A 25,247-nucleotide genomic window follows, 5' to 3' on the forward strand; every position below is an offset into this window, starting at 1 on the left:
AGTTTGTTTCTATAGAGATGACCACTGGTGTGCCTGTATTTCTGTGTAAGGAGCAAGCTGCCCTCTAGATAACCTGTAAAATGACTTCTTGGTGTTCCTGCTTATGCATTGCTAGGGCAGGGGGAGCAGAGGTGTTGTTCTGGGTCTTCCAGAGTGGCAGTAGAGACTTGGAGAGAGACAAAACATTTTTATATTACATATGTAATGAATCCTTGCCTTCTTCTCAGCCCCGTTGTGTCTCACTGATAATAAGGTAACTTCACACACAACCTGAGCTGTATGGAATCAGCTTTGGTGAGGTGTAATCCTGAATAGCCTGGATATGCAAATTGATAACACAACTGTGTGGTGGAGCAGATCACATGGAAGTGGTGCTTTGTTCATGCAATGTAGGATTGGCCACTATGTTACTAGTTGTGATTATGAAGGACGCTTGGGTCTACATCACTGGCCACCGGCTACTACTTCAGCATAGTTGCAAGCAGAGTTATGTTGTGACCCACAAAGGCATATGTATGCAGTATTTACAACATACAAGTTGAGTGGTTTTTCCCTTCATTTTCTTCATGCGTAAAGCGTCATTTTCTTCATGTGTAAACTGTCAAGTCACAGTTGACTTATGGCAACCCCAGGAAGAGGCTTTCAAGACGTTTGAGAAGCAGAGGTGGTTTGCCATTGCTTTTCTCTGCTGAGTTTTCCTTGGTGATCTCCATTTCTAGTACTGACCCTGCTGAGCTGCTGAGATCTGATGACATCAGGCTATACTGTGCCATGTTCCTTCCCCCAAACACCCTTGTCTGTATTTAATCTCTATATTGTTAAGGAATTACTGTTTACTCATTTAACTGCTGGACAATTTGTGAATTATTTGGCTGGTGTTAGTAAAGATTTGGTCCTCTTTACATTTGGAGCTATGAATTCTCATCTTCTGCATGACTGCCGGTGGCTGTTGTTTGAATTTCTGAGTCGAGTCTATTGTTGCCATTCCTTCTTTCAGGTTTATGGCTACAAACGACCTGATGATGGAACTGCAGAAGGATTCCATAAAGCTAGATGAAGACAGTGAGAAAAAAGTTGTGAAAATGCTGCTGAAATTGCTGGAAGACAAAAATGGGGAGGTGCAAAACCTGGCTGTCAAGTGGTAAGGTCTTCTCTGCATCTGCTTAAGAAAGGAGACAAGTCTTTTAAAATATAAAATAGTGGTATTGCTGGGAACTGATTTTCTTTTTTTTGTGTGAGCATTTTCTGTTCCACACACTATAAAATCAATGTGTAGGTTATGACTTTGCCTTCTAGCTTATTTTACAGGCAGAATTCTTTTGTGGGAATGGAGAGTGGAGGATTGTTACAAGCCACAGATGTTTGTGCACGTGTGTTTACATGTACATTTATGTGCCCTTCAGATGCCACAGGGCCCTTCTGTTTGTCACATACAGCCAGGAAGTAGCCACATGGTAAATCAAAGAAGATAAATACATGACTTTGGAGATACAGTGCCCCTTTATGATATTTGCCTCTCAGCTGAGGCACCGTTTGGAAATCAATAGATGGTAGGAAGTGTGTGTGTATAAACACAGTCTTTATCTGATTTGTTATCTTTCAGTGCTTTTTCTTGGCCAACTAAGGATTCAGTGGTACCTTCAAACACTGATGTATTATGCCTTTTTGGGGACAGAACTCCCATGAGATACCTGGTGCAAGTGAGAATGTGGAAGACTAACTGGAAGGAAAGGGGGTTTTCTGCAGATTTCCTCACTGACAAAGCTCCAAAGAAGGTTACTATGGAATAGTTTTTTCTTTTATGAGTAATTTTTGCTTCTTACAGCTTGGGCCCTTTGGTGAGCAAAGTGAAAGAATATCAGGTGGAAACAATTGTTGATACCCTGTGTACAAACATGCTATCTGATAAGGAACAGCTCCGGGACATCTCCAGTATTGGACTGAAGACAGTAATTTCAGAGCTGCCTCCTCCATCCACTGGTAAGGAAGTCACCCTCTTGAAGAGAAATACAAAAACCAGTAATGAAGAGGAAACCAAAGCCAGTGTGGGTTAGTTTAGTGGGTAAAAGTGACAGATGAGAATCTGGGAGAATCCCCATTCGATCCATGACCTTGGGCTAGTCACACTCTCTAAACCTAACCTACTTCACAGGGTAGCTGTGAGGATAGAATGGAGAAGAGGAGAATGAGGTAAGCTGCTTGGGGTTCCTATTGGGGAGAAAGGCAGTTGTAAATGAAGTACATAAATAATACCTTTTATGAGATCTAGTCACAATATCACAAAATACTGTGGAGGTTTTCATGTTTAGAGCTTTTCTTCAGGCTGAATGTTTAGGGGTGGGGGAGGAGGAAAAAAAAGATTTCTCCATATTAGATTTTAAAAAGGCCATAGGCTAGCCTACATCCTGTGGCTTACCTTAAAGGATGTGTTAAGTCTCTATAACTACAATAACTAGCAGCAAAACCCATTGTGGGGGAAATGCAATGAGGGTGGAAGAGGAAACATTTCCCTCTGCAGTGGGCTTTACTGGGGCAGAAGCGCCCCCCCCCCCTTTTGCTCCCAGTCCAATGCTTGCCACCTACCTGGTTCTGGGTCTACAGCTTGGGGGTGGGAGAAGTTGGACAGGTATGGCTTGGGGTAGGTGGGAAGGTGAGGATAGGGGAAGCGTGAAGAGAAGTGGTTTGGGGTTGCAGCATACTAAGTCCAGCAGGCAGGATGGAGCCCGTTTCTGCCCCCACCTCCTTCCTGAGGCCTGCAAGCCTTGGGAAGGTCGGTGAAGGGCCTGATCCTGTCCACTGGATGCAGCATGCTGAGTCCAGCAGGCAGGATGGGGCCCACTTCTGCCCCCACCTCCCTTTCTGAGACCTGCAGGCCTGGGGAAGGGAGGTGAGGCCCCGATCCTGCTTGCAGGTCAGACTGGTTATTGGGGGTTGGGGGGAGGCAGAATGGCCCAGAAATGCCCTGTTACCACCCACTGCGAATAACCATGACCAACTGGAATTGTTTTTAACTGAGCATCACTGGAAGGTAAAGATCTGCCTAACTGCCGTTCCTTCCCATAGGGTCCACCATGACAGCCAATGTGTGCAAAAAAATCACAGCCCAGCTGACTGGAGCCATTGGAAAGCAAGAGGATGTGTCTGTCCAGCTGGAGGCTCTTGACATCTTGTCAGATATTTTGAGCAGGTACGGAAAGAGTGTTGAGGACTGGATTGAATGTGTAGCTTAGTAGAACTAACTGGTATGAGTTTTGCCACAAAACTCATTTGGTGCTCTTGGTCATGGCTCTATCTTCCGGCTGGATCATGTAGATTAGACATGGTGGGTAAAATAAAATAAGGCTATTCTGATACCTACCCTGATTGCTTGAAGCACAGTAATAGAAATAGCACCAGCAACATGCTTTTTTCTGTGAATCCTTTTAACGTAACCGTATTATTTCTGAACTTGAGATGAATACATATGTTAAAGACCTGAACAGCTCAGAAAATATGAATGGGTTCTTTTCATAGTCTTAGGGCCAAATGACATGTTGTGGCAGCTGCAAGTTCAACCTGTGGTTGCCAAGGTCATTTTACGGAAGAATTTGATCATTAAGAAAAAAGCTCAAGACAGACCCCACAGCCCAGTCTTTACCCCCACAAGCACATCTTTTCAAAGGTGTGGGAAAGGAAGCAAAAGTTCTGGGTTGTCAGCTCCAGGTTGGGAAATACTTGGAGATTTTGGGGGTGGAGCCAGAGCAGGGTGGGGTTTGGGGATGGGAGGGACTTCAATGGGATATAATGCCCTAGAGCCCACCTTCGAAAGTGGCCCTTTTCTCCAGGGGAACTGACCTCTGTCAACTGGAGATCAGCTGTAATAGTGGGAGATCTCTAGTCACCACCTGGAGGTTGGCAACTCTATCCCCTTCCTGTGCTATGGGCCTGCCTTACAGCACTTTTTCAATGGTCTAATTCTTCTGCAACGTGGATCAAAACCATGGCCACTGTAACATGTCGTTTGTGTTTTATTCTTAAGAGTAGCACTCCAGAATATATGTAAACTAAGAGCATAAAAACTTTCTGGATCAGTGGTCCATCTTCATTTTTGTGTCTGTGTGAAAAGCTGGAGGAATATGCTAGTAGATGACATTCTTGATGGAGTTCCTCTAGGGTTCAGTATAATATTATCTTCATTTGGAAAGCCTTTTTGGTGATAAAGTCTCTCTTGTGTCTCTTGCCTATGGCTGCAGGTTAGGGGGGATTTTATACTCCTTCCATTCCTCCATCTTGAACTGCCTCCTTCCACAGCTCACTAGTCCCAGGTTGGCTGTACGCAAAAGGGCCATAATTGCCTTGGGCCACCTGGTGTTGACTTGCAACGGGAATATCTTTGCAGAGCTTATGGAGCACCTGTTAGCAGAGTTAAAGAGGAACAACTCGACTTCAACAACAAGGACGTATATCCAGTGTATTGCGGGCATCAGCAGGCAGGCTGGGCACCGCATAGGTAGGTCTTGTCATTGGGATTCAACTCTTATCTTTGGGATTCAACTCTGGCCCTTTCAACATAAATCCCCAAAGACACTTCAGCCCCCCCCCCCCCCCCCCCCACTTCACAACTATGTTTGTCTGTACTCATTCTATTGAAATAATTCCTGGCCACCTTTACATGATTTTTCACTTTTTGGAGGTGGGTGGGGATGGAGTTCTGTGTTGAATCAGTGCTTCAATATTTCACAAGCTGCATTCTATACTCCTTGCATACTCGATGGCTCGAATATTGCCCCCCACCTCAAATAAAAGAACAAACAGAAAAATGCTGCAAATAAACAGGCTAAGGGGAACTGCATGAGCTCAGAAAATGGTGCCAAGTAGCACGCTCAGGGAAGCAGAGAAGTGTGGGAAATGTAGTTAATAGATCGCAGCAACTGAAGACATTTTGAAAACATTCAGCCAGAGAATCATTTTTAAAAGGGATTCATTTAAAATGTTTGGAGGCTGGAAATAAAAAAATAATTGGGGATAGAAACCGAAGGGAAAAAATAATTTTAAGATGGATCTGCGAGGTTGTCCTTTCCCTTACAGAGAACTGTTGAGTCTTGGTTACTTCCTTTGTTAGATTACAAACAACACAAAGTAACTTTTTAATATTTACAGTTTACAGGTTTCAGGTTTCAAGCTTCAACCAAGACAATAAACAATCTCTGAGCTGACAGAAATATATGCACAGAGAGAGAGAGAGAGAGAGAGAGAGAGAGAGAGAGAGAGAGAGAGATCTCAGTCTCCCAGCATGCAGTGCTTGAATGCTAGAATGAAAAAAAAAACGAACAGAAACAATGTGGGTCTCCATGGAGGAAACATTTTATTTCCTGCCTCAAACATTTTAAAAGGGTTTTTGCAGAAAAGGCGAGTGATGCTCTGCATATAAGTTCAACCTCAGTAATTCAGTTACATTTTTATCCACCCTGAGCTTCATGGCTGAGGCCCAAACTACACAGGATGTTTGCCCACAGGTCAGGTTAGGGTTCTGCTAACCTGCCTTCCCTTCCCAACAGAGGCCACCTGGCTACAAGGAACTTGTTTCCTTAAGCAGTGCAAACCCTGATTCAGATTGGGACCACAGTATGGGAGGGGTAGGGTCTTCCTCCTCTCCCCTGTGCCATTTTCTTGACTTGGAAAGGACCTTTCTTGACTAGATGGACCAGTGGTCCAACCTGATATGAGATTGCTGTGTGTATGCATACCTAAAAGGAAAAATTTTCATAATGTTTAGAAGGGTCCATGCCTAGAATGGGAGGGGCAGTGGCATGGTAGAGCTAGTGCCTTGCAAACAGAAGGTGCCAGATTTAATCCCCAGCATTGCCTGTCAAAGGATTGGACAGAATGGGACATTAAAAACTGTGTTTTCTTTAGCAATCTGTAGCAGCGGGAGCTCGCAGATCACTAACTGAGCTGGCCTAGGAGTTTTCTTGATGATGCCCTGTTACTGTTTTCCAGGAGACTATCTGGAGAAGATGATCCCACTGATTGTTCAATACTGCAATGTTGAGGATGATGAACTGAGGGAATACTGCTTTCAGGCCTTTGAGTCTTTTGTGAGAAGGTTGGTATCCTTTTCAGGGGAATACCAGGTTGTTTGCAGAGCTAATGTTTTCTGATGGAAATTAGCTCTGAAATCACTGTTATCTGCCCTGATTAGCCGTGTCTGATCACGGCTGTGGGGAAGTGCCTCTCAGCAGCCCTCTTGTGATCTGTCCTAGGCAGTTGGTTGTGATGTAGCTGTGCCTGCTAGATATGGGACCTACCACTAAACTGAGGAACTACTTACGGAACCATATTCAGTGGCTCTAGAATTGTGCAGTTAGAACGCAGATACTAAAAGAATGGAAAGCACATTGCAGTTAAAATGGTTTGAGATAGATGGGAAAACCATTTTTCAGGATTTTTAACGGAATAGTTTTTTTAAAAAAGAGATGATTTTAGCATTTTGCGGGGTTTTTTTAATGCCAAGGATAAGAGTGCACAGAAGGAAGTAGTGAGAGTGTCTCTAAGAGGGATGAGAACATGATAGGATTGCCTGATTCGGTGTGGGAAGAGATCTGGTGCTTCTGCCAAAGGAAGAAAGATGCCAGGTGAAGCTGCTCCTATAATACTGTAGTTGTTCAGCTCTGGTTCTCAGATGGATTTCAACAGAAGGATCCAAGTGGCATTTAGATTTCTTAGCGAATATAAATCCGGGCCTTTATTAGAAATGAATGGGGAGCACTTCATCGCATTTAGACCTTGCGCTTGTAAACAATCGTTAGATCTTTATGAATATATTTATTTTATTTATGTATGTTATTTATAGTCTGCCTTTCTCACAGGAATTCAAAGTGAATTACACATAAAGTTTGCCCAACTGAGGTATAAACTGTGGCAAGCTGTGGCTGATTATTTTGCAAATACTGCTTATGGAATTGTTGTTCTGTGTTACTCTGGAGTTCTTTTGTTTTGTTTTTTCCAAAGGTGCCCCAAAGAAATTGGTCCTCACCTTCATAATGTAACAGGATTGTGCCTCAAGTATATCACTTATGATCCAAACTACAACTATGACAATGAAGAAGAAGATGAAGAAGAAATGATGGAAACTGAGAATGGAGAGGATGAAGAACAAGGTGCTGTGCATTAGGAATTATTTTATTTATTTATTATTTGAATTTATAAACCGCCCAATCCCCAAGGGGCTCTGGGCGGTGTACAACACTATGTATGCAAGACATAACCAGGGTCACGATAGTGACCAAATACACTAAAATCCATTAAAACAATTAAAACCATTTAAGCAGCGGACAGAAACAATAACAATAGTAATGATGGTGATGGCGTCCCGTAGCCCAATTCCTTTAAACTGCCCCCCAAAAAGAGAGGGAGCGGCCAGACTCTTCCTTAAAATAGCAATGAATATACAAATAAAGTATAAAATAGTAAACAAAAGCCCAAGGAGCGAAGCAAAGGAGGGGAGGTGGCGGGGGGGGGGGGGGGCGACTGGACACTCCAAAGGCCCGGCGGAACAACTCAGTCTTACAGGCCCTACTGTGAATTCACCAAAGGTCCCATAGGTGTCAGACTATGGAGGGAGAGTGTTCCACCAGGCTGGCATATAAACGGCATATAAACAGAGGAGCCTGATCTCCTCTGCTAGTTGTTGCGACGGCCCATTCAAACCTCTTCCTTTTCTTAGATCTCCATCCAGGAGGCTGGTAGGGAGACAGTCATTTTCCATGGCCAGCAGATAACATGAAAATGGCACACATGGCACAATTTTGTGTTACATTAAGCATAGCCCTCTAAAATACGTTCCCTTGTTGCATTTGAAGTTAAAATTGAAAATGTAAGCTAAGCAACATTTTAAAGAAATAGATGAGGCAGTGATCAGCTGCCTTCTTTTTTAAGAACAGCACTCATTAATGACTGTTTGACTGCGGATATCCAAAGGAGATGCAAGTATAGCAAGGCTATTTCCAACAGAGTACCACCAATACCCCATAGCAGGGTCCATTAGAAGTCAGCCTTCCCCTTCACAGAGCAAGAAGAACATAAAAAGACCTAGCTTGCTCCCCTCCATTTTGAGAGCTGTCCATTCATTCCTGCTCTTTGCTTCCTGCCATTTAACCAGTGTTTAATCCATAAGAGAACCTGTCCTCTCATTCCACGTCTGTTTAGTTTCCTTGGGAGAAACAGAGGGACAGCAATGCCCTGTTCCATTGGACCAACTTCCACTTCTCTCTTACTTTTTTCTTACTTCTACTACTGAATTGAATCTAAGACTTCTAAGACCAGATTGTGGCCCCTCCATCCCATGACCCCATGGTTCAAACTGGCCAGAAAACTAGGGAAATATCCTCATTTTCTATAGGGTTATGTGAGAATTTGATGTGATTATGTTATATTTATCCTGGTGTTACCCTGTTTCCCCGAATATAAGACATCCCCTGAAAATAAGACGTAGTAGAGGTTTTGCTGAAGTGCAAAATATAAGGCATCCCCCGAAAGTAAGACGTAGCCAAGTTTTTGTTTGGAAGCATGCCTGTCGAACAGGACACCAGAGCATGCGGCTGTTGAGCGGAAAAATAAGACATCTCCTGAAAATAAAACATAGTGCATCTTTGGGAGCAAAAATTAATATGTCTTATTTTCGGGGAAACACGGTAGCTGCTCTGTGGGTGTATTTGTATGTGGGGGGTGAAGGATATTATTATTGAACTGGTTATATGTCATTTAGCCCTTTGATTCTTTTTTTTAACACTGGCCCTGTCTTCTTGTCCTCAGAAAGTGATGATGAGTATAGTGATGATGACGATATCAGCTGGAAAGTCCGCAGATCTGCTGCCAAGTGCCTTGAGGCGATTGTCAGTACTCGGCATGATCTTCTTCAGGATTTCTACAAAACCCTCTCGCCAGCTTTAATAAGCAGGTTCAAGGAAAGAGAGGAGAATGTGAAAGCAGATATTTTCTGTGCTTACATATCATTGCTGAAGCAAACACTGCCCATTCAGAGCTGGTTGCATGCTTCAGATGAAGCAAGTAAGGAGGATGTACCTCTCAACATGCTTCAGAACCAGGTGAGTGGTGGAGCAATGAACCTTTGCATTCAGAGGGGTGACTCCACATAGCAGATCAGCAGCTTTAACATCATGTGGCTGGTCTGAAAGATCATCTGCTAAAAAAATCATCCCACCTTGAATTTGCATTAGGGTTGCTGGCTTTGGTTCAAATGGAACTCAAGTGCCTTTAAGACTTCTGTTGAGGAAGGTGTTTTATCTGGTGATCATTGGGTTCAATTTTACAGCAGACAAAAGAAGAGAGTAGAAGCAACAATACAAGGGCACTTTCTACCTTATTGTGGTGGAACTTTTGCAGATGCTTTGAAGGCAGGTGTTAACTAGAACCCTTTTCAGCTGAATGATTAGCAATGACACCAATGCATTTACTTGAAGGGTGGGGTTTTGTGGTATCTAGATGCACTGTAATAATGTAAACTGATGAAATGAGAAAGCAAGCAGAGGCATATTGGGGGGAAATGGTGCTTGGAGACAAATTGTCTCCGAGTGCCCCCCCTTACTGTGCCTGGGGGCAGGGCTCCACCCCCTCTCCTGGAGTCCGACAGCCCAGCTTCTGCCCTTCCCTCTGGGGAGAGCAGAAGAGACTGACATCCTCCATCCTCCAAGAGGTGCTTTTATAAACACTGAGGCTGGGGGCTGGGCTCAGGAGGCGGGGCCACCCCCCACCCCCTCCCAGGGGAATGGCCCTGATCCATGCCCCTAGTCTTAGTGCTTATAAAAGCACCTCTTGGAGGATGCAGGACAACAGTCTCTTCTGCTCTCCCCAGAGGGGAGGGCAGAAGCCAGGCTGCTGGCTGCTGGGTTCCTGGGAGCCCTGGGGGAGGGGAGCCAGCGTCCTCGTACATGGGTGGGGCTGAGGGATGACGACATGGGTGGGGCTGAGGGAGCCCAAAGACGACGAAGCAGCAAGACTTTCTGCTTCCTTGTCGTCTGTCAGCCAAACCTAGTAATGCGGGGGGGGGAGCAATTTTGCACCCCCCACAAGATCAGATTAGTGGTGCCCGGAGACAAGGGGTACCCCCCATCCCTGAGCAGATATGCCACTGAAAGCAAGTCTGCAAATACTAAAACTCCACTTATGTATGTTTTAATTTTTTTTAAAAAAATTATATTTATTTTTAAATATTTTTATATTTATGTTTTTTTTAAAAAAACAAAGACTTGCTGCTTTTATGTAACCTGCATGTGAAAAATAAGGAATGGATAATTGATAAAAAAGAAATCAAGAAACAGTGTAATCCTGTGTAATGAAGGCCCCTAGCTGGTTGGATCACGTTCTCTCTGTATACTAAATGATTTAATACCCAGCTGGCATTTGAGATCACTTGCTCTTCTCACCTCGTTTTGGGTTACTAATGAGTTGCTTTCTAAACTTACAGGTTCCGAACATCATCAAGGCTTTGCACAAGCAGCTTAAAGAGAAGAGTGTCAAGTCAAGGCAGGGATGTTTCACGCTCCTGACTGAGTTGGCTAACGTTCTCCCCGGCTGCCTTGCAGACCACATACCTGCACTGGTGCCTGGTAAATCTTATCCGTTGGGAGGGTGGGAAATTTTCAGTGTCAAATACGTTCGTACTTGGACTTTCATACATCTAAGCAATAAGGCAGTAGTTTCTTCCCTGCTGTTCTTTCTTTTCTTGTCAGGATACATTTTTACATACAAAGTTAAGCTAGTCATTGTCTCAGGGCCACTAGTTTCTCTAAACCTACTTGGCACCTTTTAAAATACATTTGAAGTTCACAAGCTTGTGGTGGAATGAGTCTGACTTTGTTTCTTTACTCCCTCAAACTTCATTTCCAAACTCTTGAGGCAGGCTGTTAAAATTAGAGCTACACACCCCTGAAATACACTGGCATACTCAGAGGAGTGACTCAAGAAGAGATACAGGAAGTATCTTCTTCCAATCAGAGGAAATTTTACCAAATCTTGCACCGTGATTGGATCATCTTGTACCAAATCAGATGAGATGCTGGGAGTTCCATGTAGGGTGTTCTAAGGATCTTTTTTCTCTTAAATAGCTGGGCACAAGGCCCTGATTCACATTGGGATTATGAGAGAGGATTTCTTAACTCCCCCACATATAATATTTTCCCAACCGAAATTATCACACTAGATTCCCATTGTTCAGGGTCCATTGCACAGGACCCACATTGCATGTTAACCCGCTCGAGCAAACTAGCCCCCTAAGGTTGTTTTGAGCATGGCCAGTTACACACCCACATCTTATTCCATCCACCCTTTCTCAGCACTAAATTCACCTCCATTTCATGCAGGGCAGGTAGCATGTATTGTCAGTGGCGTATCTACCTAGGGACAAGGGGTACCCTTGTCAGTGACGTATCTACCCCGGGCGCCACTCTTCTGGTCACGTGAGGGGCGCAAAATCAGCCCCCCACGTGACCAGGAAGTCCTGCTGTCTCCTCGTTTTCACGTGCCCCAACCCGTTTCGCGTGCCCCAACCCCTTCCTGATCTCCAAGCCCCACCCGCCCGGCCTCAATGCTTATAAAAGAAGGTCTCCGAGGCCGGGACGGCAGTCTCTTCTGGCCTGCCTGGAGGGAGCCCAGCTGGCAGGGTGAGTCTGGAGGGGAGGTGGGCACCCTAGACCTTGCCCATGTCCATGGTGACATGGGTGGGGTCGAGGGCAGTGGGGGTGGAGCCTGGGGGCATCAAGGGCGGGGGGGGCAGAGGCTGGGGGGGCATCCTGGAGACAATTTGTCTCCGAGCACCATTTACCCCTGGAACGCCTCTGTGTATTGTGTACTGCTGTTATCTTTGCCTCCTCATCTATTTTCTGGCTCTGTGCAAGAGTAATGCATTTCCTTGCAAATCACGGTCTGTTGCACTGAGTTTGCACTGACACCATGATGTGTTGCCTATGGGTGTTTCCACATCTAAAACTTTGCATGGGGAATCAGCATGGGGAAGTTGTATTGCACCTTCATGGATCAGTGTCCTGCAGCCCATGGGCCCTTTCTTCTCCCTCTCAGGTGACCTCTAGCACTCTTTATATTGCCTGCTTGCGGGGGAAGGGGGCAATACAAAACTTATTGAACATTTTTCAAAGGAAACATTGATGTGAAGGTCTTTTCTGCACAAATCATTTAGAGCATCTCCAGAACATTTTCGATCCCCCCTTTACCACAATGTTTGTCTGCACTCACCTCCTCCAAACATTTCAGTTTTTTGCTGATCAATTGATTTGATGCCTTGTCAATCTGTTGAATCATTGCTTCATGGAATTTATAGGGTTACTCGTGAGTAAATTTACCCACACGTAAGAGAAACTGCAGGAAGAATAGCTGTTGAATCAGTTTGTGTAATGGTGAGTTTACTCATGAGTAAATTTACCTACACATAAGTGAAAATGTGAGGGGGAGGGGAGTGAGAGAGCCATCCTCCCAAATGTAAAATTCACCAAAAAATGAAAACCAAGAGGCCAGGAATGCGAAAAAATGGCTCCAAGGGGAAAGTTGAGGGCACAGAGGCTTCAGAAACAAGCTGGCTTGGGAGTGGGAAATCTGAAATGTTTCAAGAATGTCACAGTGCAAGGGAAGCCAGCTTGAAAATGTTTCAGCCAAAAGAATCGTTGTAAAAAAGTTTTCAAACACCACAGATTTCTTTTTTAAAAAATGAAATATTTCCAGGACGAATGGGGGAAATGAAGTGTGGATTGCTGTGGAGGAAATGATTTCTTAAAGTTCCAGAAACATTTTAGGTGACTTGTACGGAAAAAGTTATTACTACATTGATATATTGCTACATTGATGTTACTGCCTGTATGGAACAATGGATTCTACGGTATGGATGAAGAAGGCAGCAAAAATACTTCCCCTGGATGCCCCCATAAGCCCTTTTCTGCTGGGAAACTGCATTGATAACAAACAAGCATTGGGAAATTCAGCAAGGAGTTGAGTCCTTCCACCAGCAGGACTGTTGGTGCCCCTCAAACCTGCTGGGATGGCAAAAACTCCTGAAGTAGATGTCAACAAAATAAGAATTTATGTAGCATTTATGTGGTGATCCACTGTTTGCCACTAGTTGAACAAAAGGTTTCAAGTTGGGATGGGTAGAATCCCCCCTCACAAGTTGGCCCAGGCATGGCAGGACACAAGCTCTCTAGGGCCGACAGAAGCCAGCCTGGATCCCTGGATCGGCAGACAAAGGGAGGTCAGCCAGTTGCAATTCACAGATATTTGTCAAATTATTAATACATCATACATCAATGTATTACAAAATAAAATAAAAACAACATCCACCAGAAGCCACTCGACCAGAGAGCAGAACAAAACTGGAGGTTGGAGGGGACCTGGAGAGACCCAGTTGAAAAAGTGGGGTGAGGCTGGGATGATGCAACTGTTATGGGTGGGGGAAAGGAGGAGTGGGGAGGGAGGAAAAAACCCAAAGGAGGCATTGTGCATATATTTACTTCGCCTTCCCTGAGAAGTAGGGGGGGAGGAACGACTGGATTTTCCTCACACTCCAAAAATGTGGAGCTTTCCCTTTGAAAAGCATGGTCACTTCAGAGCAGTTGCATAAGAAAAAATCTAACCCTAATAATATATTGAAACTGCTGTGTAATTAAAAATCTAATTTGAAGCAAAAGGCTTCTTGAAGAGGAGAACATATCGGTGCGTAATGGACTCATGAAAAATGGCAGGGAAAACTTTAACCCCCTTGCTCTCCATACCATGGTTCTAGTCTGAATTGTGGCCCCAAGTGACAACTATTTAAAGGGGGAAAGGAATGCTGGGAGCTTGGAAGTTGGAATTCCCAGTGTGTCATCTGATTGAGCCCTTTGTCACTTCCAGTTCTGTGTGGAGTTATACAGAATTGCCTGACCTCAGAGGAAGCACTCAGTTTGGGAATGATTGCCTGAAAACATTAGCAATTTGCGTTCATGGCTCTGTGGAAGAGCATCCACATGGCGTATAGAAGGTCTCAGGTTCGGTCCTTGGCACAGCTAGTTAAAAGGATCAGATAGTAGGTGATGTGAAAGGTGGCAGCCTAAAACTCTGGAAGCAGCTGGCGATTTGAGTAGCCAATACTGATGGAGCATTGATCTGATTCAGTGCAATACAGTTTCATGTGTGTCAGTTACCTAACTGAACTTGGAATGTATATTTTATTGACTGCAAGATAATTGGAGAAGTAGTAAATGCCTGATAATAAAGAGGAGGCTTGTAACATAGTGGTGGCAAATTGCAGATCTGGTTAAACTCTAATATTCCATCTACTTAATGGCCATGTTGACCTATAACAAGGTTAGATCTCTTTTTGCGTATTTGTTTCCTCTCTTTTCTAAGGCCCAGGGCTGTTTCTTGGTTGACAAAACATGCTTCGGAGAGCGCAATAAAACCCCCTTATTATTGTATTGCATTGTTATAACTCTCTAGCAATGGGGCTTTACATTTTAAAAATTCCTGTACCATGACTTCAAGCATAACATAATGGTCAGTGAATTACTGCAATCTATTTTCTGCACTTGGTTTTATAAAATTATTTGGTGTTGTAACTATTATATTGCACCGATCAAAAAACAAAAGCCCCATTGTTTCATTTCTGAGAAATATTATTTTCCAGAGTGGAACACATTCCAGGGTTTTTAATCCTTTTTTGTTTCAGGTTATAAGAAACTATTTAAAAACTTTCAGAGCCAAGAATCAATAAATAATTTTAATAGGTAGTTGGAATTCTGGAAAGAACTCAGGAAGGGGTGCAGAATCTATTGAATATTCTGGGTACCAATTATGACACATTGACACTAATATTACTGTGAGTGGTTCATCTTTATTTGAAGTGTTGTGAATGTTTGTACATTTTTAAAAAATAGCCATTCAAAGTACTTAGTAGTCATCTCATATTAGCTCTTGCTGATTGCATGTAAGGGCAGGTGATGGCTTCCAACTGCAGTTTATGTGGTAAGGGAGCACAGAGCCTTCAAGGAATAAAAGTTGAGATCACAACAGAGTGTACTTGAGGTGGAGAGAGGGAGGAGTCAGGTTGACAAGGGTTGTCACAGGCATTGTCCAGTTTGGATCCAATGCAGTGTGTATTACAAGACATAAAACAATGCTAACTATTTTTTTCCCTCCCCAAACAGGTATTACTTTCTCTTTGACTGATAAATCCAGCACCTCTAACATGAAGATAGATACACTGTCCTTTCTTCATGTTGTTCTTTGCAATCACCCCCGGGAGGTGTTCCATCCCCATGTTAGGGCACTGCTACCACCAGTTGTCCTTTGCATAGGAGATCCCTTTTACAAAATCACCTCAGAAGCTCTTCTCGTTACTCAACAGCTTGTGAAAGTCATTCGGCCCCTGGATGTGCCTTGTACGTTTGATGCCAAACCCTATGTACGAGACCTGTTTTCTCCTACTCTGAAGAGGCTAAAAGCTGCCGATATTGATCAGGAGGTGAAGGAACGAGCTATCTCTTGCATGGGGCAAATCGTTTGCAATCTTGGAGACTATTTAAGCAGTGATCTCCAGCCAACTCTGAAGATTTTTCTTGAAAGGCTGAAGAATGAAATCACTAGACTGACCACCGTCAAAGCACTAAGTTTAATTGCTAGTTCTCCACTGAAAATAGACTTAAGGCCTATTCTAGCAGAAGGATTCCCCATTCTGGCTTCCTTCTTGCGCAAGAATCAGCGTGCCTTAAAACTGAGTACTTTGGCCGTTCTGGACATTTTGATCAAGAACTACAGCGATAGCCTCAAACCAGCCATGATTGAATGTGTTCTGATGGAGCTTCCTGATTTAATTAGCGAGAACGATATGCATGTTTCTCAAGTGGCTATCACATTTCTCACTACCTTGGCAAAGGTTTATCCCTCTTCCTTGTCCAAGATTAGTGGGACGGTTTTATCAGAGCTTTTTCAGCTTGTTTACTCCCCACTGATGCAAGGGGGAGCCCTCAGTGCCATTGTGGACTTCTTTCAAGCTCTGGTTGTTACCAAGACAGTCAACATGAGTTATACAGAACTAATGAAACGGCTGACTAGCCCTATATACTCCTCCAGCCCTGGTGGGGTATCTGTAAGTTTACATAAACAGGCCTATCACTCTGTTGCAAAATGTGTTGCAGCCCTTTCATCCGTGTGCCCAAAAGAAGTCCCAGGGGTAGTAAACCAGTTCATTCAGGATGTGAAGAATCCAAAGTCCAGTGCGGCAGTTAAAATGTTGGCCTTCCTTTCACTGGCAGAAATAGGGCGCACCATGAACCTCAGTGCGCAGAAGGAGCTTAAACCTGTGATACTGGATGCATTTTCTTCTCCCAGCGAAGAGGTGAAGTCGGCGGCTTCCTATGCACTGGGGAACATCAGTGTCGGCAATCTGAAAGAATACCTCCCCTTCATGCTCAAAGAGATTAGTGGCCAGCCCAAGAGGCAATACTTGCTGCTTCATTCGCTGAAGGAAGTCATCAGCTCCTCCCCAGGAGACAGTCTGAAACCCTACGTGGAGGACATTTGGGGCCTGCTTTTCAAACACTGCGAATGCACAGAGGAAGGGACCCGCAACGTGGTGGCTGAATGCCTGGGGAAGCTGACTGTGGTGAATCCTTCTCAGTTGCTGCCAAGGCTGAAAAAACAGCTGTCTTCAGGTAAGAGAGAAGCTGGACTGGAATAATTCTAGAACAGTGAGAGATTCCATCTATGTAAGAGAGGCCCCACTGTTTGTCCTCTGAGATCTGGGCGTTGAACTGTTGCACTGGCTCTTGTGTGAAAGTTCACGAAAATGGTGGTGTAACATGTCCTCCTCCCTTCTTCAGCAGCTTGCCCAGGAGTAGACTGGGAAGTCAGAACTGCCTTGGAGAAAGTCAAAATGAGTGGCCCCTGTTGTCCTGCAAGCCAGCATTGTAAGCCCCTTAGCTCAGTTGGCTTACAATGGGGACTGGCTCACACACAGCAACATCCCCCAAACTGGAAGCAGGGCGGTAGAAGACAGTTGATGACCTGTACAAATTACCATGGCTGGTGAGGTGTGTGGGTCAAGTGACCCCTAAGTTGTTGGCTCTCTTTGCTCCTTGCCACCAATGGACCTGTATGACTGTGACCCTCTGGGAAATTTTCCTGAAAGTTCAATGGCCAGTCCTTCCTGCCACTTGTTCCAGGAATCTTCTCTGTGGTTGCGGCAACCCTTTTTAACTACATGCACCAAAGCATGCAGGCCCCAGGAGGGGGAATCGGTGATATTTTCTCCTCCCATAGAAGAGGAAGAAGAGTTGATTTCACCCGTTCCACCCTCCATAGTAATCCCTTGTACTATAATGTATATTGTTCACAAGAGTCTCCCTGCTGGGTGATCTTGGACCAGTCACAGTTTTCTCTGAATTCTCTCAGTGCCACTTACCTCACAAGGTGGCTGTTGTAGGGAGAAGAAGGGAAGAATTTGCATGCCACTTTGAGATACCATGAAGGTAGAGAAAAGCAGGGTATAAAAACAAACTCTTCTTTGTTGTTTTCGTACCAAAGTACCACTTACTGGAGAGAGGGGCAGTCAGATTATAAATTAATTACTGATGTCAGCATCAATGGCTATCGATTGGCTTCACTTTTGCTTTATCATGCATCTCGGGAAGGGAAGTTTCATCTCAGTGAAAGTAGAATAAATCTGAGATGCCAGGAGGACTAGGAAAAATAAACTAGCAGAATATGCAGTTATGGCAAAATTAATGAACTATGTGAACAAAAGACCAATTAAAAAATTTCATGAAAGCATATTAATGATATTAATCTTAAAACTGGATAGAAGAGGAGATTGCTGAAATGATGAATATGAATTATTAAAATTATCTCAATATATTGTATTGAAAAGTGTTTTAAAAAGGTGGGGAAAACATTCAGATATATCATGGACAGATAGACGATAATAATATGTGAACCTAACTTTCAATATTTGGGAAGTACTTGTTTAAATTTATAATAATAATTACCATTGCAAAGGGGTTTTTTTTTAAAATCAATTCTGAGATCTGATTAGATCAGGCTAGTCTGGGCTATACCAGTCAGGGCACATGATACTAGTGTATCATTTTGAGGTGTTCTGTATTTCCTTAATATTCTTTACTGTCTAGAAGCCTGTACCCATCCCCTTAGACCCAACTGCATGTTACCAAATCCTAGAGTTGCCAGCTCCAGATTGAGAAACACCTTGAGGTTTTGGGGGTGGAGCCTAAGGAAGGAGAAATTTGTGGAGGGGAGGGACGTCAATGGGGTATAATGCCATAGAATCCAGCTTCCAAAGTGGCCATTTTCTCCGAGCGAACTGAGCTCTGTCACCTGGAGAACAGTTGTAATCCCAAGAGATCTCCAGCCATCACCTGGAGGTTGGCAGTTCTGTCAAGTCCTCATCTTGTGTATGCATTGCCATGAGAATTTACATGAGGATTTGCAATCTGATATGAGTTCCCCAGTGGGAACTAAATTCTCAGGTATGTGGGGATCAATTTGGACTATGGTGTAAATGCTTATGCCTTCCTACAGTGTTTTCTGAAATTTTAATGAATGCCCCGGGGGTGGGGGATGTGGGGAGATTGGCCCCACTGGGGAAGCGGATGTGTTCCCCATCCCTACCCATGGAGTTCCCTCTGCTCACACTATTTCAAAAGTTTTCCTTGACTTATTGCCCTTTAAATTTTGCAGTGTTTCCAAAGCTGAATTAAAATTCAATTTCATTGGAATGTTAAATGGAATGTTGGAATGTTAAATGGAATGATACTAGTTAAAGCATTGCACATTTTGCTGGCCAGAAGCTTCAGTGAGGAGACTAATAATGCCATTTTGTGTAAAACATACCGTTAGGTCTCCAACAAGCCGCATCTCCAGTGATGGAGAGAACTATCTTTAACATGTCATGACTACCCCATGATGTTTTCTTGCCTTGGTTTGCATCTCTTTGCTGTCATGCCTTGAGGGGAGGGGTAGAAATCAGAACAGCAACTGTAACAAAATGGTGCCTGTTGCAAATTAACATTGATGTCTCTTCTTAAGCCAATGAGTGTTTCCTACTTTTTCATTGTAGGTTCCCCTTATGCACGGAGCACTGTAGTGACTGCAGTCAAATTCACCATTTCGGATCAGCCACAGCCCATTGATCCCCTTCTTAAAGCATGTATAGGTAAGCTTGGATAGTTAAAGAAACCAGAAAAAGCAGGCACTGTTAATACTTTAAAAATACAGAAATTATTTACCTATCTATGGGATGAAAGTTATTCCGTGTGTCAGGTTGTGTTTCTTGAACCTCCTGTTGCATAACTTTCAACATTCCGGGCGTTCTTTGGGTCTGATTCAGAGCGCTACCAGCACTGAGTGCCTGGTTCTGTGGTTGTGATCAATCCTGTCAAATTGTGATTAAAGTTACCTCAACTTGTCTTAGGAGGTGAATTGCATGCTAGGCAGGTAAAGGGGGGGGGGTGTCCGTAGACTGATCTCTCATTCTCTCTTCCCTACCCTTTGGCTGACAATTGACAGTGCACGTTTCGAGCAAGACTGCTGTTTGAACCTTTGTACTATTGCAGGGGTGTCCCAGTTCTGATCACATTCCTATCATTCATTTGGTAGAGGGTTTTAGACAAGTCACAGTCAATCCCCCCCAGAAATAATGGGAGAGAATTCTGTCCCAGCTTACAAGGTGGATGTAAGGGTTACAAGTTAAGGCAATCTGAGCACTGAAAGCACTATATAGATGCCAGTATCTTTCTATTGTTCTTCCCCATGCAGAAACCAGTTTCTGTATAACTCAGGGCCAAACTAGAGATGATGGTGTTCATAGTTCAAATGGCTGCTGCTATTTCAAAGAGATTTTAAAAGGCTGAAAGGGCTTGATGCCACAGGGGAGGGTGTGGCTGTTTTGACACTTTAAAAGGGTGAGGGACAAAAGCAGTTCAGCCTACTGCACTGTGGACTGATCAGGACTGAGCCCTTATGGCATTTTTAAATTTCTTTAAATTAGCAGCAGCATCCAGCAGGTCAGTGCCATAGAGACTGTCATATCGAGTTTAGCCCTTAGACTTCTCTAAATGTTTAGATTAACTGCCTCTGAATTTGGTGGCGCTTGCGTGGACTTATCACCAAGGCGACAAGGTAATAAAGAATAAATAAGGCATCTAACGATGTCTCAGAGTGAAGTAAATAATGTTTCATCTTCATGGCTTCTGTACAGTCCCATATGGGGCTGTGTTTGCGCAGGCCAATGTGTGCCTGCACAGAGGACCACTCAGTGAACAGTTCCAGGAAGCGCAGTGCTGTTTTTCTTCCGCAGTTTAGTTGTCATGTTGAAGCTGTGGATTTTGAATCCATTCTGCCTATTTGTCAAAAGGCAAATGTTGGTTGTAGGCATCTCTTCCACTTGTTTGCATCTTTTTGACGAATAGGGAAGAAATGTGATGTTTTTGCCTCTTTGAAAGCCTCAAGCTATATAGCAGAAAGTTGTTATTCTAGTGGGTCTGAGTCCTAGATAGAGTGATATTGCCTTTTTCAGAGCACGTTAAGAGCTTGCGGGGGCTCATGAACCCTGATTTGCTCTTTGAAACAGTAGGTTGGCATGAACACCTCTATCAGCTGCACTTGATTCTCCAACTTTCTCATTATTTAGACTCAGCTGGTGGAGCGACACAGATCCATTCTTCTGTAACCTCATGGTTGGGTTACTGCCAAGCGCTTTGTGGAGCTACCCTTGCAGACAACCCAGAAACAAGAACGGGCTTAGAATACTCCAGCCTGACTGTTGTCAGGGGCTAGCTGCTGGAAACATACGTTTCCCATTTTGAAGTGGCTACACCAGGGGTAGGGAACCTTTAATACTCAAAGAGCCATTTGGACCCATTTTCCACGGGAAAAGAAAACACTTGGAGCCGCAAATAATTTTTGACATTTAAAATAAAGATAACACTGTAGATATTGGGGTTTTTTTACCTTTTACTCCGCTCATTCTGAGAAGCACATGGATGCGTCCGCCCTGCTGTCTGCAGGGCGGGCAAGGATAAGAACCAGCAGCTGAAGCCTGCGCCGACGCCCGAGCCTGCCCGGCTCAATGGGGGGGGGCGAGAGCCCACAGTGTGGCCCAGCCGGCGGGCAGTTGGCGCCTGCACTTCCTGCAGGGCGGGCAAGGATGAAAACTGGCGCTCGGCCTCGGCCGCTGGGAGGCCTGACCCTGCTCCAATGGGTGGAAGTCCGTGGCCCAGCGACCATGGGCAATTAATTGCCTCCAGCCCTGCTGTCTGGGGCGGGCAGAATGAAACCTGCGGCTCCAGCTTTGCCAGCTGCCGGGCGCCCGCCCGCTCCAATAGAGGCGGGCAAAGAGAAGCCAGCGGCCTTGTTGCAGCAGCATGGGCAGTTGGTGCACCTGCCCTACTGTCTGCAGGCCCGGGCAAGGATAGGGCCCGGCAGCTCGGCCTTGCCGGACGCCGGGAAAGCGCCTGCCCGGCGCTCCAATGGGGCGGGCGAGAGGGAAGCCAGCAGTGTGGCCCAGCCGGACGCGGGCAGTTGGTGCGCCAGCCCTGCCACCAGCAGGGCGGGCAAGGATCGCTGGCGGCTTCGGCCTCACCGGCCGACGCCGGGAATACACCCTGACCCTGCTCCAATGGGGTAAGCGGGGGGGGAAGGGGGGGGGTCCATGGCCGGCCCCAGGCCGGCCATGGGCAATTGGTGCACCCGCCCTGCTGTCTGCAGGGCGGGCAAGGATGAAGCCGGCGGCTCAGCTTTGCCGGCTGCCGGGAAAGCGCCCGCCCCGCTCCAATGGGGCGGGCAAGAGGGGAAGCCCGCGGCGCGGCGCAGCCGGCATGGGCAGTTGGTGCACCTGCCCTGCTGCCTGCAGGGCGGGCAAGGATGGGGCCGGCGGCTCGGCTCATGGAGCCGCAGTGCAAGGGCAGAAGAGCCGCATGCGGCTCTTGAGCCGCAGGTTCCCTACCCCTGGGCTACACTGTTTGCCAGTCTCTTAGTTCAATTCATGATGCTTGTTATGACCTTTAAAGCCCTTCAAGGTGTGGAACCCCCATAGGTGTCTCCTTCCAGCTGTCCCTGTTCTCCAACTACAGCCCTCTGCTGGCTATCCCACCACTTAAGTAACCTGTCCAGCCTCGGCCAGGGTCTGGGCCTTTTCCATGATGACTCCAGCTCCGGGGAATGTGCTCCCTGAAGAGGGAAAACCTTCCTGAGGATTTTCAGGAGGTGCCACCTGCTTGCCAGAACTTTTGAGGGGGTTTGAACAGCAGCCATCTTTTAAGGGGAAAGGGGTTTGGGGCTTGCTCTTTTATCTTTGGTATATCTGGAGATGGTTTAATTACTATTGTAAGCTATTTTGAACTAAGAGGAAAGGTGGGATATATATATATTTTTAAAGCATGAACAAATAAATAAGTGGTGTAAAGCCTTTAAAAGACTCCTTGCTTTTGTTCCATTGCCCTTCAGGTGACTTCCTAAAAACACTTCAAGATTCTGATTTGAATGTTCGACGGGTTGCTTTAGCCATGTTTAATTCTGCTGCTCATAACAAACCTTCTCTCATCCGAGACCAGCTCAACATGGTCCTTCCCCACTTATACAATGAAACCAAGATTCGAAGGGAACTCATACGAGAGGTATGCACCGATTTCATATTTTCTTCCCCGAGGGAGAAAAGTGAAACCGAGGAAAGGTGTTGCCACTGTTCTGACCATAATGTGTGTAGTTTGCTCCCTGTCTGTTCTGTGGATTGATTTGGGTTAGTCCCAAAGAAATGGAGACCATCCATGAGCATCATGGGTATACACCAAGTACAACTTAAAACAGGGATGATGATTTGGTGGACTAATTTAACTTTTTTAAAATGTGGGAACCATTTGACTTCTGTTACTAAACAGTAACCGTGAAGCCAATGTGGTGTAGTGATTAATTTTTTAAAAAAAAATTATTGATATTTTGGATTGTTACATATTTATATTATACATCTTTATGTTTCACCCTCCATATCCTTTTACCCCCCCCCTTTTCCCCCCTCCCCCTTCTTCTTTTCTTCTTCTTCAGCAGCAGGTCCATTCTTTCTAATCTTCTTTTCCAGTTTTCTTCCGTGATTCTAATTTCGTTTAACCAGTCTTTGAATTCAGTCCAGATCCACTTCATATCTTTTTGTTTTTCTTGCCATATTTGGTTTCTTGACATTATGTCAAAAATTTCTAATTGTATTTGTTCCCATATATATTCTAACCATTTCTGTATTGTCCAGATTCTTTTGTCCTTCCACCCTAATGCTATTACTGCATGGGCTGCTCTGATCTGGTGTAGTGATTAAGAGCACTGGAGAACCAGGTTTGATTTCCCATTCCTCCACATGAGTGGCAGACTTTAATCTGATGAACTGGATTTGTTTCCCCACTCCTCCATATGAAGCCTGCTGGGTAATTTGTAGCCAATCACAGTTTTTTCAGAACTCTCTCAGCCCCAACTACCTCACAAGGTGTCTGTTGTGGGGAGAGGTAGGAAAAGGATTCTCCTTACAGGTGAGAAAGGGGAGTATAAATCCAAACTCCTCTTCTTCTCTGACACCTTCATTCTCTTGAAATAAAACAAAGTAACATGACATGCGTATTCAAGCTAAAACTGTTAGCTCTCCCCAGTGGTGGGATCCAAAAATTTTAATAACAGGTTCCAATGGTGGTGGGATTCAAACAGTGGCGCCGCCGCACACACGCACCTCCAGTCCTTATTGGGCAGGGAGGTTGCTTTAGTAACCCCTTTTTGGCACTCAGAAAAAAATTAGTAACCACTTCTAGAGAAGTGGTGAGAACTGGTTGGATCCCACCTCTGGCTCTCCCTCATATTGAAAAATACTTAGTAGTGATAATGCATTCATCTCAAGAGCAACCATTTAGACACAGACATAAAGGGGTGTAAAGCAGGGGAGTGCCAACATTTGTGTTTTTTCATGGAACCTAAATTCCCTAAGGCTCATTCCGCACATGCAGAATAATGCATTTTCAAACTGCTTTCAGTACTCTTTGAAGCTGTGCGGAATAGCAAAATCCACTTGCAAACAGTTGTGAAAGTGGTTTGAAAACGCATTATTTTGCGTGTGCGGAAGGGGCCTTTGTCTTGACTTTTCTAGCTAGAACCTGACAGCTGGTTTTGTTGATTTAACCACATAGACCTCACAGATCTTTCTAGTGACTTTAGAAAAAGAATGTAAGACTCTTCATGTGTAGTAGAACTCATCATCCCAGAAGCATCTTAAGTGATGCAGTCTGTGCCCGGAGATACAGAGCTCTGAATCGTGCATGTTGTCCATGTTGGCTTGATTAGAAGCCTCAACAGAAAGTGCCGATACATGTTGCCAGGCTCTTAATCCTCTTTGAACAGCCAACAATTTTCTTTTTTCAGGTAGAAATGGGGCCATTCAAGCACACAGTGGATGATGGCCTTGATGTGAGGAAGGCTGCTTTTGAGTGCATGTATACCCTTCTGGAAAGCTGCCTTGATCGACTGGATATTTATGAGTACTTGAATCATGTGGAAGATGGACTGAAAGACCATTATGATATCAGAGTAAGTGTCTCTCTTCCTACGATCAGTACTTTCCAGAGGCGTTCCTCCCATTGGGCAAAGTGGGCAGTTGCCCTGGGCACAGCCCTGTGGGGGGCACAGGTTTGTTTGTGGGATTTTTGGTATTTTCAGTGTTTTTCCATTTTCGGCCTGCAGAGGGCGCAGTTTTTAGGCTAGCAGCACCAAAATTTCAGGGATGTTTTGGGAGACTCTCCTGATGCTACCACCCAGGTTTGGTGAGGTTTGGTTCAGGGAGTCCAAAGTTATGGACTCCCAAAGGGGGTGCCCCATCCCCCATTGTTTCCAATGGGGAATAATAATAGGAGATGAGGCTACACCTTTGAGAGTGGAAATAACTTTGGACCCCCTAGACCAAACTTCCTGAAACCTGAGAGGTATCATGAGGGGAGTCTCCTAAACATACCCTGAAAGATTGGTGCTGCTAACTTCATAATTGTACCACTTTGCCAGCAGGAACCTCCCAAAGTACCACAGATTTTCCTTTTTAAATCCCCCCACCTTTGGCATGGCTTTAAAGAGGAGAATCACAGGGTCCCAAGTACAAACAATGCATTGATGCTGTTTTCGGAATTGAGGAGAATCCAACTTAAAATAGCATCACTTCCAATGTTTTGGCTAGG

General features: G+C 44.8%; 1 protein-coding gene across 1 annotated transcript in view; it reads left to right on the plus strand.

Annotated features, from left to right (window-relative positions):
• Positions 1 to 25,247, plus strand: part of LOC125429223 (cullin-associated NEDD8-dissociated protein 1-like) — a 40,062-nt gene that overhangs the window by 3,473 nt on the left and 11,342 nt on the right. The window contains exons 2-13 of the mRNA XM_048490140.1: positions 998 to 1,141; positions 1,826 to 1,980; positions 3,064 to 3,187; positions 4,233 to 4,489; positions 5,980 to 6,085; positions 6,991 to 7,139; positions 8,794 to 9,086; positions 10,466 to 10,607; positions 15,189 to 16,694; positions 19,115 to 19,210; positions 22,501 to 22,670; positions 24,445 to 24,609. Of these exons, the coding sequence (XP_048346097.1) occupies positions 998 to 1,141; positions 1,826 to 1,980; positions 3,064 to 3,187; positions 4,233 to 4,489; positions 5,980 to 6,085; positions 6,991 to 7,139; positions 8,794 to 9,086; positions 10,466 to 10,607; positions 15,189 to 16,694; positions 19,115 to 19,210; positions 22,501 to 22,670; positions 24,445 to 24,609 (3,307 nt within the window). The remainder of the gene's footprint in view (positions 1 to 997; positions 1,142 to 1,825; positions 1,981 to 3,063; positions 3,188 to 4,232; positions 4,490 to 5,979; positions 6,086 to 6,990; positions 7,140 to 8,793; positions 9,087 to 10,465; positions 10,608 to 15,188; positions 16,695 to 19,114; positions 19,211 to 22,500; positions 22,671 to 24,444; positions 24,610 to 25,247) is intronic.

Source organism: Sphaerodactylus townsendi, linkage group LG03, assembly GCF_021028975.2.
Source record: "Sphaerodactylus townsendi isolate TG3544 linkage group LG03, MPM_Stown_v2.3, whole genome shotgun sequence".
Classification (NCBI taxonomy): domain Eukaryota; kingdom Metazoa; phylum Chordata; class Lepidosauria; order Squamata; family Sphaerodactylidae; genus Sphaerodactylus; species Sphaerodactylus townsendi.